The sequence below is a fragment of the Cetorhinus maximus genome, chromosome 9 (assembly GCF_964194155.1).
Source record: "Cetorhinus maximus chromosome 9, sCetMax3.hap1.1, whole genome shotgun sequence".
Classification (NCBI taxonomy): Eukaryota; Metazoa; Chordata; class Chondrichthyes; order Lamniformes; family Cetorhinidae; genus Cetorhinus; species Cetorhinus maximus.
The window spans coordinates 143,951,140-143,963,660 of record NC_135887.1 but is presented as its reverse complement, the minus strand read 5'-3'; the positions used below and the strand labels follow the sequence as shown (position 1 = coordinate 143,963,660).

At 45.1% G+C, this 12,521-nt stretch overlaps 1 protein-coding gene across 1 annotated transcript in view; it reads right to left on the bottom strand.

The window, feature by feature from the left end:
- Positions 1 to 12,521, bottom strand: part of abtb2b (ankyrin repeat and BTB (POZ) domain containing 2b) — a 313,371-nt gene that overhangs the window by 38,757 nt on the left and 262,093 nt on the right. The window contains exons 10-11 of the mRNA XM_078549577.1: positions 3,898 to 4,033; positions 1,931 to 2,157 (exon numbers count right to left, since the gene is read on the bottom strand). Of these exons, the coding sequence (XP_078405703.1) occupies positions 1,931 to 2,157; positions 3,898 to 4,033 (363 nt within the window). The remainder of the gene's footprint in view (positions 1 to 1,930; positions 2,158 to 3,897; positions 4,034 to 12,521) is intronic.

The following is a 12,521-nucleotide window of genomic DNA, read 5'->3' as shown; positions in this document are numbered from 1 at the left end:
ATTGGCCTTGAGAAGGTGGTGGTGAGCTGCCTTCTTGAAACGCTGCAGTCCCATGTGGTGTAGGTGCACCCACAGTGCTGTTAGGAAGGGAGCTCCAGGATTTTGACCCAGCGACAGTGAAGGAACGGCGATATATTTCCAAGCCAGGATGGTGAGTGACTTGGAGGGGAACTTCCAGGTGGTGGTGTTCCCATCTGTCTGCTGCCCATGTCCTTCTGGATGGTAGTGGTCATGGGTTTGGAAGGTGCTGTCTCAGGAGCTTTGGTGAATTCCTGCAGTGCACCTTGTAGATGGTACACACTGCTGCTACAGTGCGTCGGTGGTGGAGGGAGTGAATGTTTGTGGATGTGGTGCCAATCAAGCGGGGCTGCTTTGTCCTGGACGGTGTCGAGCTTCTCGAGTGTTGTGGGGGCTGCACTCATCCAGACAAGTGGAGAGTATCTCATCACACTCCTAACTTGTACCTTGTAGATGGTGGACAGGCTTTGGGGAGTCAGGAGGTGAGTTACTTGCTGCAGGATTCCTAGCCTCTGACCTGCTTTTGTAGCCACAGTAGGTCAAGTTCAGTTTCTGGTCAGTGGGTAACCCTTAGGATGTTGATAGTGGGGGATTCAGTGATGGTAATGCCATTGAACATCAAGGGGCGATGGTTAGATTCTCTCTTGCTGGAGGTGGTCATTACCTGGCACTTGTGTGGCACGAATGTTACTTGTCACTTGTTGGCCCAAACCTGGATATTGTCCAGGTCTTGCTGCATTTGGACGTGGACTGCCTCAGTATCTGAGGAGTCACAAATGGTGCTGGACATTGTGCAATCAGCGATATATCAGTATATAATTTAGTTCTGAGAGGGATCTTTTGGATGATCTGTTAAAATAAGAATCTAAAATAAAAGCCTAGCTGCCTACATAGGTGGATGCAACAAAAAAATCACAGGATAATATTTGAAGAGAAGGGGACTTGTCTTGTTGCCCTGTCCAATATTTATATATGGCTATTTTGAGACCCTCTGTGCAAACTGACTGCTGCATTTGTCTATGTACAAAAGAGTGACTACAATCCAAAAGTAATTCATTGGCTGTGAAATATTTTCGAATTTCCTAAGGACAAAAGAGTAACTCTATTAATGCAAGTTTCTTATTTTTAAAGTTTATAGAGTGAGCTCTTTTGATAAATACACAACCTAATACTGTAAAGACTGATAGAGATTAAGAAGGATCCTGGTTCAATCTTTGACCTATGTTAAGACCGTTAATTTTAGCAGTAGTAGTGTTGTTATAGCTGCCTCAAGAAGAAAGTCACCAGGAACCTGCCACTTTGTGATTCCTTGGTGTAATCCAGAATGGAAAGTGTGAAGGTGGGGAGACACTGGGCAAGCTCAGATTCAAGCTCAGCTTTGAAAACCGTTGATGTTAAAAAGCCTATTAAGGGGAGACGGTAGTGTAGTGGTAATGTCACTGGACGAGTAATCCAGGGATCCAGTTAATAGTCTGGGATATGGGTTCAAATCCCACCATGGCAGCTGGAGGGATTTACAGTCAATAAAATCTGTAACTGAAAACTAGGCTCAGTAAGGGTGACCTTGGAAAAACCCATCTGGCTCGCTAATCCCCTTTAGGGAAGGAAATCTGCCGTCCTTATCTGGTCTGGCCTACATGTGACTCCAGACCCACAGCAATGTGGTTGACTCTTAACTGCCCTCTGAAATGGCCGAGCGAGACACACAGTTCAAGGGCAATTAGGGTTGGGCAACAAATGCTGGCCTTGCCAGCGACACTCACATCCCATGAAAGAATTGAAAAAAGACATTCACTGTCTAGAATCACAGATAGTGAATGGGCACTTTGGAAAGTACTCGAGGTTTCCATGAAACCATATTCTTATATCTGCTTAAGAGAGATAAATCTATTAAAAAAGACTAATATCTCACCAAGGTTCCTCAGTTCCATGGTGACATCAAGGTAGCCATGTTCAGCACTGTAATACATGGCTTCCTGTAGAGCCTTCATTCTGGCTTTGCAGAGTTTAACCTGTCCTTCACTTATACTTCCGTTGCTCGAAGTATCACTCTCAACTCCCTCCGCTAAAATTTCTTCCAGGGAGAGCACATCAGTTTTTGGGGCTTGGGGTGGTGTAAGCAACTTTCGCAACACATTCCTGGTTATATAAGAAACAATGGCATAAACTTAAATATTAAAGCAAAGCATCATTTTATTGATTTCTTTGAACCCAAGGATCAGCAGAAAACAAAATCAAAATACAATTTATTATTCTACCAGTAATACAGCCTAATAAGTTTCCCACTAGAGATCATGAAATCACAGAATTGTTACTGTGCATCAGGAGGCCATTCGGCCCATTGTCTCTGAATAAGCAACTCACCTAGTGCCATTCTCCTGCTTTCTCCCCGTAACCCTGCACATTCTTCCTTTTCAGATGATCAATCAATTCCCTTTTGAATGCTTCAATTGAACCTGCCTCCACTGCACTCCCAGGCAGTGTATTCCAAACCCTAACCACTCGCTGCGTGAAAAAGGTTTTCCTCATATTACTATTGCTTCTTTTATTAATTACTTTAAATCTGTGCCCTCTCGTTCTTGATCCTTTCATGTGTGGGAACAGTTTCTCCCTATTTATTCTGTCCAGAATCCTCATGATCTTGAATACCTGCATCAAATCTCCTCTCAACCTTCTTTTCTCCAAGGAAAACAGTCCTAAACTCTCCAATCTATCTTCGTAACTGAAGTTCCTCATCCCTGGAACTATTCTCATGAACCTTTTCTGCCCTCTCTCTAATACCTTCACATCTTTCCTAAAGTGTGGCACCCAGAGCTGGTTACAATACACCAGCTGAGATCAAGATATGGAATGTTCTGTTGATGAATACTAGTCTTTATGCTTAACTGATGATTTAGGGTGTTAAAAGGTTAAGTTAGTAATAAACACAATAGTCTTTGGCTACAGTGCTGATAAATCCAATATAATGCTCAGTGGTCAAACATTACATGAAAGTCACATGTTCCTTTACATTGCAGAGAACTCGCACTGATAAATAACTACACAAAAAGATAGGAAATGCACAAAAAATCAATTAGCATCTCAAAGAAAAAGGATAACTTTTCAGATCTGGCCTATCTGAAGAATTGTGGCAGTCTCATTTGAAAATTAATTTGCCTTCCCTTTTTCCAGTCCTGACTGACCTGCAGATCACAGTCAATATTTTACATTTTTATTTGAAGTTAGTGAGTGATTTGTTGTGCACAACATCCTGTGACAAGCTCCATGCGATTCTGCATTGATTAAGTGCAGCATGATTTAGTTCCACATATTACAACATTTCCTACTTTACAACAGTGAATACATTTCGAAAATATTTCAAGTGCTTTGGGACATCTGGTGGTCATGAAAGGTGTAAGTGTGTTTTTTGATGCTCAAGTGCTCTAATCTTGCACTCCATGTCCCACAACAGTGAAACTGCACATTTCTGAACAGATCTCCATGTGGGCAAATCACATGTAGAAACACATTACAGGATCATATATGTTTTTACCACTTTCATACTGACTGAGTTAAACTTCAGAACACTTCTTAGTAAATAGAAGAAATCACTTACATTCAGACAAAGCTAACAGAGTTGGCATGAGTGGCACATGCCTTAAATTTAAGATAGTGATATTTTACATTGTCCCAAAGGATGTGTGCTGGAGTTTTCCACCTCCCCCCCTCCCCCACCCCCACATCGCTGGTTCCCCTGCAGAGGGGCCACCGAGCCATTGAAATCTCCGTTCACATCGGCAGGACCAGAAGATCCCACCGGCCTCAGGGGCTGGAAAATTCCGGCCATGGAGTCCCATCCGGCTACCCCAATCACCCAGCCACAAACAATATGCTGGTTACCTGTGTCCATGAGCAGCCGCATGGCTAAAGCAGTTCATGTTCTCATGCAGCACCGATGTCATTCCATTTGTGTCAAGTACACTCAGTAGGGGATCTGCACCTCTGCTGAGCAGGAGGCTGACCAGCTCATAGTTACCTAGACAGAGGAACCGTGTGCAATGTTCAGTAACACGAAAACAAAATCACAGGAAAGACACCACAGGAGCTGTTCTCTGCCAACAGACTCCGACACATATAGAACATTGGTCCACTCCTCCGAGTGCTGGAATACTCAGTTAGATTTTCTGGTCTAGTGCTGATACATTGGGACTAGGGTGCTACAACCTTTGAACTCGCATTGCTGAGGAAATCGTGCTGATTATTTATTTGAGCTCTGAGCCTGAATGCTACACGTTGGGATCTTGCAGGGGGACAGGATTTCCCAGCCTGGAGTGTGCTTTCTCCTGTTAAACTGTCGACAGTGATGGGACCTTCTGACTTTGAAAGGATTGAGTTCTGAAGTGTGTGTTCAATATGCTCCATTAAAATTTTGCTTTCAGCATCACTTTTGTTGATTTTCTTTGGCTGGTATTTATTTTTGTATTTATTTGGCAGCCTTTTCCATTGAGGGAAATATTGAAAGCGACAGTTTTGGTCATTGGAATCAGGAGTCAGAACAGAGTGTTGTGGACACGAAGAGGACGCACTGGCTCTGATGAAGGGAGGGAAAGAAAAGTAACTGTTGGCTGGGGAGAGGTGGATGGGGTGTTTCATGTATAAGGACAGCAGAGTCTCTGGCAGTGCCTGCCTCAGTGACAGGCTTTATTGAACTGCTGGAAGGTGTCTACCTCCAGAGGCAGAGTCACATGACTACTGAAAGCCCAATGTGACAATCAGACTGGTTACATTTTAAAACCCAAGCATCTCCTTTTTCATATCAAACAAAAGATCCTGTGTGACTGTGAGTTCCCAAGTTACTCACTATACACCCACTGTTCTCATACATTAACCATTGTTTGTTCTGTTAGTCATTTGCTGCACCTGCATTGCACACAGTCCTTACATCGTGCAGGTCTCTTAACGGTGCACATGCGCATTGACATTGGCTGTTTGGGTGATGTTCTTTGTCTGGAGAGTGTCGTTCCTATGGCCCTTGTTGCCTTGGTGACTGTTGTTGTCATTGGGGTTGGTAGGGACACGTGGGTCTCTGCTATTGGTGGTATTTCTGTATTTAGTGCAGCAGCTGAGATCCCTGCTCCCTGATTGGCTGATTACAGTGAGGGAACAGCTTCACTCCCACATTTACACGTGAACTGACTCCTGTTGAGCACATTGAGGGTTTGTACCCTGACTGGCTCCTTATGTTTTTCCATGGCTACATATTGATTCTTCAAGGAGTCTTTCAAGGTCGCAACTTCTTTGTGCCTGTTGTTTTACCTGGCGTACATCTGGTTGAGTTCTTTCAACTCCTGCTTTGAGTTTCCAGTTGTGGAATTGTGGGTCATTCTTTCCTCCTGGTACCTCTGTGTTGTCTCTGAAATGTGTTTGTTCTGAGCTCATTGGTTCATTGAAGACTTCAGTTCATCATGTGTTTGCAACAGTATATACTCAGCTGGAATCTTGCTCTTCAAATCTTCTAGTTCAACTCTGATGTGTACATTTTCCTGTCGAACTGCTTCATTTACCTTCTGCTTGTGCATTTCTTTGCACTGACGTGTTTGGCAACAATCTCGTGATTTACTTCATATTGTCTCCCTCACTCTGGAATTTTTTGTTTCCTTTCTCTGTTGGCACGTTCAGGGTTATCAGTCCAAGCTCTAGACTTGCTTCAGCTGAGATGAGTGGCCGTTGAGTCCCATCTATAGCCTGGAACTCCAGATTTTTCTTCTTGTCATCAGGTTGTCAGACTAATTTGTCCTCTCGCTTTGAGGACTGTGCCATCATATAGCCTCACCCTTACTTTTGAGGGCTTCATTTTCAGATCGCCACGTTGAGCCACTTCACACACAGATTTGTGAAGGTCATTATGGTGCATGTACCAGTGTCTATTTGACATTTCTGAGTGCATTTAGCCGGCTGTATAACATTTTAAAAGCTGGAAAGCACAGCAGTTTTGAGCATGCAAGTACTAAATGCACAAAGAGAAGAAGTTCTTTTGAAGGCTACTTTATAGGTGACAACCGAGTTAACCTGGTTAAAGTAAGGTAGTTAATTCCTCTGGTAGAGTAGAGGCAAAATATTTTTAGACTGGCACATTAAGGTTGGTAGGACTGTACCTGTCCAATTTCCACATTCAAATGAATGCATTTGTAATAAAGTGGTATCACTCTGGGAACAAAAAGATAGTGTTCATTCTGGTAAAGTATTTCCAGGTATACTCATCACCCGGACTAAGGCACGAGTACAGGCCCATGTAATGTCAGCAATGATTTCCTGCACTCTAAAGAGCCCGCTCCTATTTCCAGCCTCCAACTCTATCTCACCCGCCTCCTTTAAGATGGTCCTTAAAACTTACCTCTTTGACAAAGCTTTTGGTCATCTGCCCTCATAACTTTTTCTGTGGCTTTGGGATGAATTTGACAGAGGGATTGAATACCTGCACTGCACCCCCCCACGCCCCTCCCCCCACCCCCCCACCTCCACTCCCCTGTCGAAAAGTCGCTCAGCACCTCATTAACTTTAAATCTGGCTGCCCCACAGTGATAATACACTGGGGGACAGTCTTAATGACTTGACAAGAGGGTCGTCTGCCCCTCAGGGGCAGGGTGAGGGTTTTAGAGGCTCCAGCCGCGTATGGACAAAAGGGGGCACCATCTTGGAGGGGGGGGGAAAAAGGCACAGGGTACCCCAAAAGGAGGTAACCCCTTTTCCTTCTTGACAGCAGGTCCATGCTGAGGTGGGGGGTATCTGTGAAGACAGCGTGTTGGCCACCTGCTTTGTCTTATGTGCCCCTTGCCTTCCAACACACTGTCAGAGGGGGCCTTAAAATTCACCCCCTTGTGTTAAATGTTGTTTTACATTGCTCCTGTAAAGCACCTTAGAATATTTTATTGTGTTTAAGGTGCTATATAAATGCAAGTTGTCGTTGAAATAAATCCTAGCTTAATTTTCCCTTCCCCATGGCCTAGCATAGCTTCACTTCTCACTAGATAAACTCAGTGAGGCCCTACTATGAAGAAGTTTCAAAGTTTAATTTTAATTAAAAGAGTTATGTGTGCTCAGAGAATAATCACACATGTAACAAAAAACTATTTTGTATCTTTTCTATGCTTATTTTCCTCAATGCAATTCTCTCTGGCTCTTTACTGATATAGGGATAATGACTGTTCCAGTGAGTTTTACACTGTCAGGCAGCTGTCAAATATCACCTCCTCGTTTTAGTATTCTGGAACTCTCAACATAAGCACGTTAACAGATGGACAAGTAAATATTAATGCACTGATCAGCTGGCTGATGGCCATTACTTTCTGGTAAAGAGATTTATATTGGAGAATAATTTTTGAATTTTAAACAATCAGCAGAAAAAAGCAAAAGTGTTTTGCTATGTTTATAATAGTGATTGACCCTGTACAGCAATAGTGAAGCATTCAGATAGCCTCTTGCTAAAATCGGAAAAAGAGAAAGGAGCTCACCTTGGGCAATAATTAACCCCCTGTCCCATACTTCAATACAGGCTTAGTAGAATTTTTGTTGCTCTTATTATGAATGTGAATGGGCCATAACTGACAATGCATAATGCAGGTAAGCAGAGTAGATCTGAAGATCAGGAAGCCAGGAAGTAATGATTAGGTGAGGCCAGGTTTGGGTTGTGAAAGCCTGAAGACTGTAGGAGGAATAAAGATTTTCAAAGCACAATAAATCATAACCTGCTAGTTCAGGAAGCTTCTAATCTGCAATCTAATTGCATAATCAGCAATTCCTGATCTTCTTAACTAATGTCTGATTAGAAAAACCCTTAAGAGAAAATACTTTTGCCAACATTTGTTCAGCTATGTTATTTTATACAGAAGCCCAGTTGACTGACTGTGCTGTGATTGTGCTGTAGGATTAAGGCTACTTAGATCAGCCAAGTGCAATTGAACTGACCTCCTTTGCTCTTGAATTGATTACAAATAAATCCATGGCTTTTTTCAGGAAAAGTGATGATGCTTGTGGTTTCCAATGTGTGCTTCCGCTGTGTATACAGGTGTAGACTGCCGTATTGATGGTGTGTTAAGGGGCTCAGGGACAGCTGATTAAATGGTCTGTACACAGTGTCTGTGCCAAATAAAGCCCAGAACATTTTAAGATGCAACACATCTGTAAAGAACTCTGAAATGTCAATTCAGCTCTGTTTGAATTTTGTTTGGGTGCTTGTTTCCTGATGGTCTGTATCTTATCATCTAACAGAAACCAGAAGATATGAATTCAAGGTCACTGGATTCCAAAGAACATCTGTATAACATTACCAATTATTTGAGGCAATAGGTCATTCTGTATACAGTAAATCTCATCATCAGTAATACATGAAGCCTCCAGCAATGCCTTCTACACACCCCGGCAATTGTTACAATAAATTCTGATCGACCTTTTCTTCCAGTCTATGGCTGGTTTTGAATATTTTTATTTGAACAATTTGTACTAGGAAAACAGTCTAGGGAAGGAACTTGAAGTTACTGATCCTAAAACACAAAACTGAACTAGGTTAGCTAAAATTACTTAATTGTCACAACATCTCGGGTTAATGCTCATGTTATTCAGCTTTGCCCATATTTTGTAAAATTTCTTTTTATTCATTCACAGGATGTGGGCTTCACTGGTTGGGCCAGTATTTATTGCCCATCCCTAGTTGCCCTTGAGAAGGTGGTGGTGAGCTGCCTTCTTGAACCGCTGCAGTCCATGTGGTGTAGGTACACCCACAGTGCTGTTGGGGAGGGAGTTCCAGGATTTTGACCCAGCGACAGTGAAGGAACGGCGATATATTTCCAAGTCGAGATGGTGAGTGACTTGGAGGGGAACTTCCAGGTGGTGCTGTTCCCATCTATCTGCTGCCCTTGTCCTTCTAGATGGTAGTGGTCGTGGGTTTGGAAGGTGCTGTCTAAGGAGGCTTGTTGAATTCCTGCAGTGCATCTTGTAGATGGTACACATTGCTGCTACTGTGCGTCAGTGGGTGAAGTTTGTGGATGTGGTGCCAAACAAGCAGGCTGCTTTGTCCTGGACGGTGTCAAACTTCTTGAATGTTGTAGGAGCTGCACTTATACAGGCAAGTGGGATGTATTCCATCACACTCCTGACTTATGCCTTGTAGATGGTGGACAGGCTTTGGGAAGTCAGGAGGTGAGTTACTCATCGCACGGTTCCTAGCCTCTGACCTGCTCTTGCAGCCACAGTATTTATATGGCTAGTCCAGTTCTGTTTTTGTTGATAGTGGGGGATTCTCTGATGGTAATCTCATTGAACGTCAAGGGGTGATGGTTGGATTCTCTCCTGTTGGAGATGGTCATTGTCTGATCCTTGTGTGGCGCGAATGTTATTTGCCACTTGTCAGCCCAAGCCTGGATATTGTCCAGGTCTTGCTGCATTTGGACATGGACTGCTTCAGTATCTGAGGAGTCATGAATGGTGCTGAACATTGTGCAATCATCAGCGAACATCCCCACTTCTGACCTTATGATGGAAGGAAGGTTGTCGATGTAGCGGTCAAACCGTTAACCGAGGACACTACCCTGAGGAACTGCTGCAGTGATGTCCTGGAGCTGAGATGACTGACCTCTAACAACCACAACCATCTTCCTTTGTGCTAGGTATGACTCCAACCGGTGGAGAGATTTCCCCTCGATTCCCATTGACTCCAGTTTTGCTAGGGCTCCTTGATACCACACTTGGTCAAATGCTGCCTTGATGTCCAGGGCAGTCACTCTCACCTCACCTCGGGAGTTCAGCTCTTTTGTCCATGTTTGAACCAAGGCTGTAATGAGATCAGGAGCTGAGTGGCCCTGGCAGAACCCAAACTGAGCATCAGTGGGCAGGTTATTGCTAAGCAAGTGCCGCTTGATAGCGCTGTTGATGACCCCTTCCATCACTTTACTGATGATGGAGAGTAGACTGATGGGACAGTAATTGGCCGGGTTGGATTTGTCCTGCTTTTTGTGTACAGGACACACCTGGGCAATTTTCCATAGAGCCGGGTAGATGCCGGTGTTGTAGCTGCACTGGAACAGCTTGGCTAGGGGCACAGCACGTTCTTATGAACCTGATGGAGATGTGAGGGTGTGTATGAGAGTTAGTGATGTTGTGACTTGAGGTGTGAGATCCCTGTGGGTGTGTGATGGGTTTGTGAGTGTGTGGGTTGAGAGTGATGAGAAGAGTAACTTACCCTGGCAGAACGGAGGAGATCATTCATCCTCTTGCGGCACTGGGTGGCTGTCTTCTTTTGCAGGGCATTGGCGCTGACCACCGCTGCCACCACCTCCCATGCTGGATTGATGATGCCACTGCCCCTCTGCAGCCAGAGTGGGGATAGAGGACGTTATGGCAAGGCTCCAAAAGGCGCTTGAGGGACGCGTCTCTAAACCTGGGGGGCTGCAGTCTTCTTGCCTTTCAGGGCCATGTCTCCGCCAACAGTTGTGGACTGGAAGCACTGAGAGGTGTGTGCACAGCTGGACTGGCCCAGTGTGGTGAAGCGGCGAGTGGTGATGGTGAGCAGGTGAGTGAGAGCCCACCCACCATGGAAACGCCATATTTCCCGGGAATGCATAAGCAATGCGGCAGGTTTGGGATGATACGGTGTGAAAAGTGGCCATTGTGGCTGGTGGGTAAAATGCTAATGCACTTGGTGCAAATCTGGGATGATTCTGTCCACTGTGTAGTTCCAATTGGCTACCATTTTATGGGGCTTTATTCTAACTGACTATATAACTGCACGATGCAATATAAATATTTCTTAAAGATCCAGTCAGGTCCAAATGCTTTGCTCTTCTTTAAAAGGGAAGATATGGCTTTGCAAAAATGCCTCAGAATGCTTCACACTTCAGACTTGGATATCAAATAAACTGTGATCAGTGGGTCCACACTTACTGTTATACTGACACTCTCACAAATGAAATGCTACAAAAATATTGGTGACTAAGTTGAATTTTGCCCAATCTTAGCGTTGGAGTCTTCTTGCAGAGATGGAGTTCCTTTAACCTTGTGTAACGGGGCCTCTGGCAGCAGGTGGCACCGAGCAGGAGAAATGGTCAGCCCCTGTGGGCCCCTCTCTGCAGGGAGTAGTGTCTTTGACAAGCTGAGGGTTGGAGCCAGAGGCCATGAGATGTGGGAGAAAGCAGGAAGGACTAATCCAGTGTGAGTGGCAGTGTGGCAGGAACCGAGCACAGCTTGAAATCCCTCAGCATGGCTAAGGAGCCAGGAAGGGAACTGGAAACCTAGTCAAATCAACTGGTGGCAACCCTGAGTCTGAGAGGTCTCATGAGAGAGAAAGTGAGATAATAGGACTGCAGCCAAGAGCTGGGCAGCAGAAGATGCCTGGACAAGCCTGGTGAGTGACTGCATTGAGAAGCTGAGGCCCCGAATGGGACAGAGATCTGGAGCATCGGCAGTGAATATTTTCTGTAAATACTTTGTTTCTTGGAGTTACACTTTCCCTTGAGTGTTGACGCACAGCTGGACATGGAATCCAGAGATCTCAACCAGAGCGAGCAGGTAGTGTTTGTGGTGCAATCTCTGTGTGAGAAAGATCACTGGGAGTTACAGGGAAGAGGCGCTGATGTTCAAAGAAGTCTGTGGTGGATCTCTGAGGTCCTGACATGGGATTTTGGGGATAGCAGGAGCCTTCTGCAGCTCAAACAGGGGTTTTATTAAAACAAGCAAGTCAAAGGAGAGGATCTGGTCTCCCTATCCCTGGAGCTGCTGAAGTTGTTCAACTGCACCATCCTCCTGGATCCCTTCTTCAAATTAACCAGGGACACACAGCTGAAAAATCGCCTGGCTGAAGTGGTGAGGAGTGAAGATATCCGGAGGGAGCTGAAGAGACTTAACAGTGACAAACCCTGACTGTCCTTCTTTGACCTGTAAGATAACATAATCCGGATGGTGGGGGGAGACAGGATTCCTAAGACTAGGGGAGAAGCCACCACCAGGGAGGTGACTGTCAGCACGGACGGGCAGGTAGACCTCAGGCTGAAGAGGCAGGCGGGACAGACGGCTGTACAGCAAACACAAACCCAATCCCTACAGGAAGACTCGTCACCGGGCACGCTCCAAAGAGGAATAGTATCAGAGCTCAGCACTTCCACTAAGACTGCCCTCAACAACCACAAACATCACAGAGGTCAGACATGGAGAGCCCGCCCAGCACAACTCCATTCCTCATCCCTCACCAGAGAAGATACAGGCCCAGCAAAGGAAATGGAAATGCTGGGGCCCTCAGCTGGAAGGATGAACATGGAAGGCAACCCAGTTTTGCCAGTTTAGAGAGGATTACAGCTGATGCCATGCCCAATGGAGCATTCACACCTCCATCCCCTGCGGGATCCAGGCAGGGAGTCGTTAAAGAGTCACCAATGAGCTGATGAGGGAGTTCAAAATCCAGTCCAGAGGGGTAGAGCCACCTACAGTTTCACTTTTACCGTCCATCTGAAAAGAGGAACTCAGGCAGCTCCAACTGG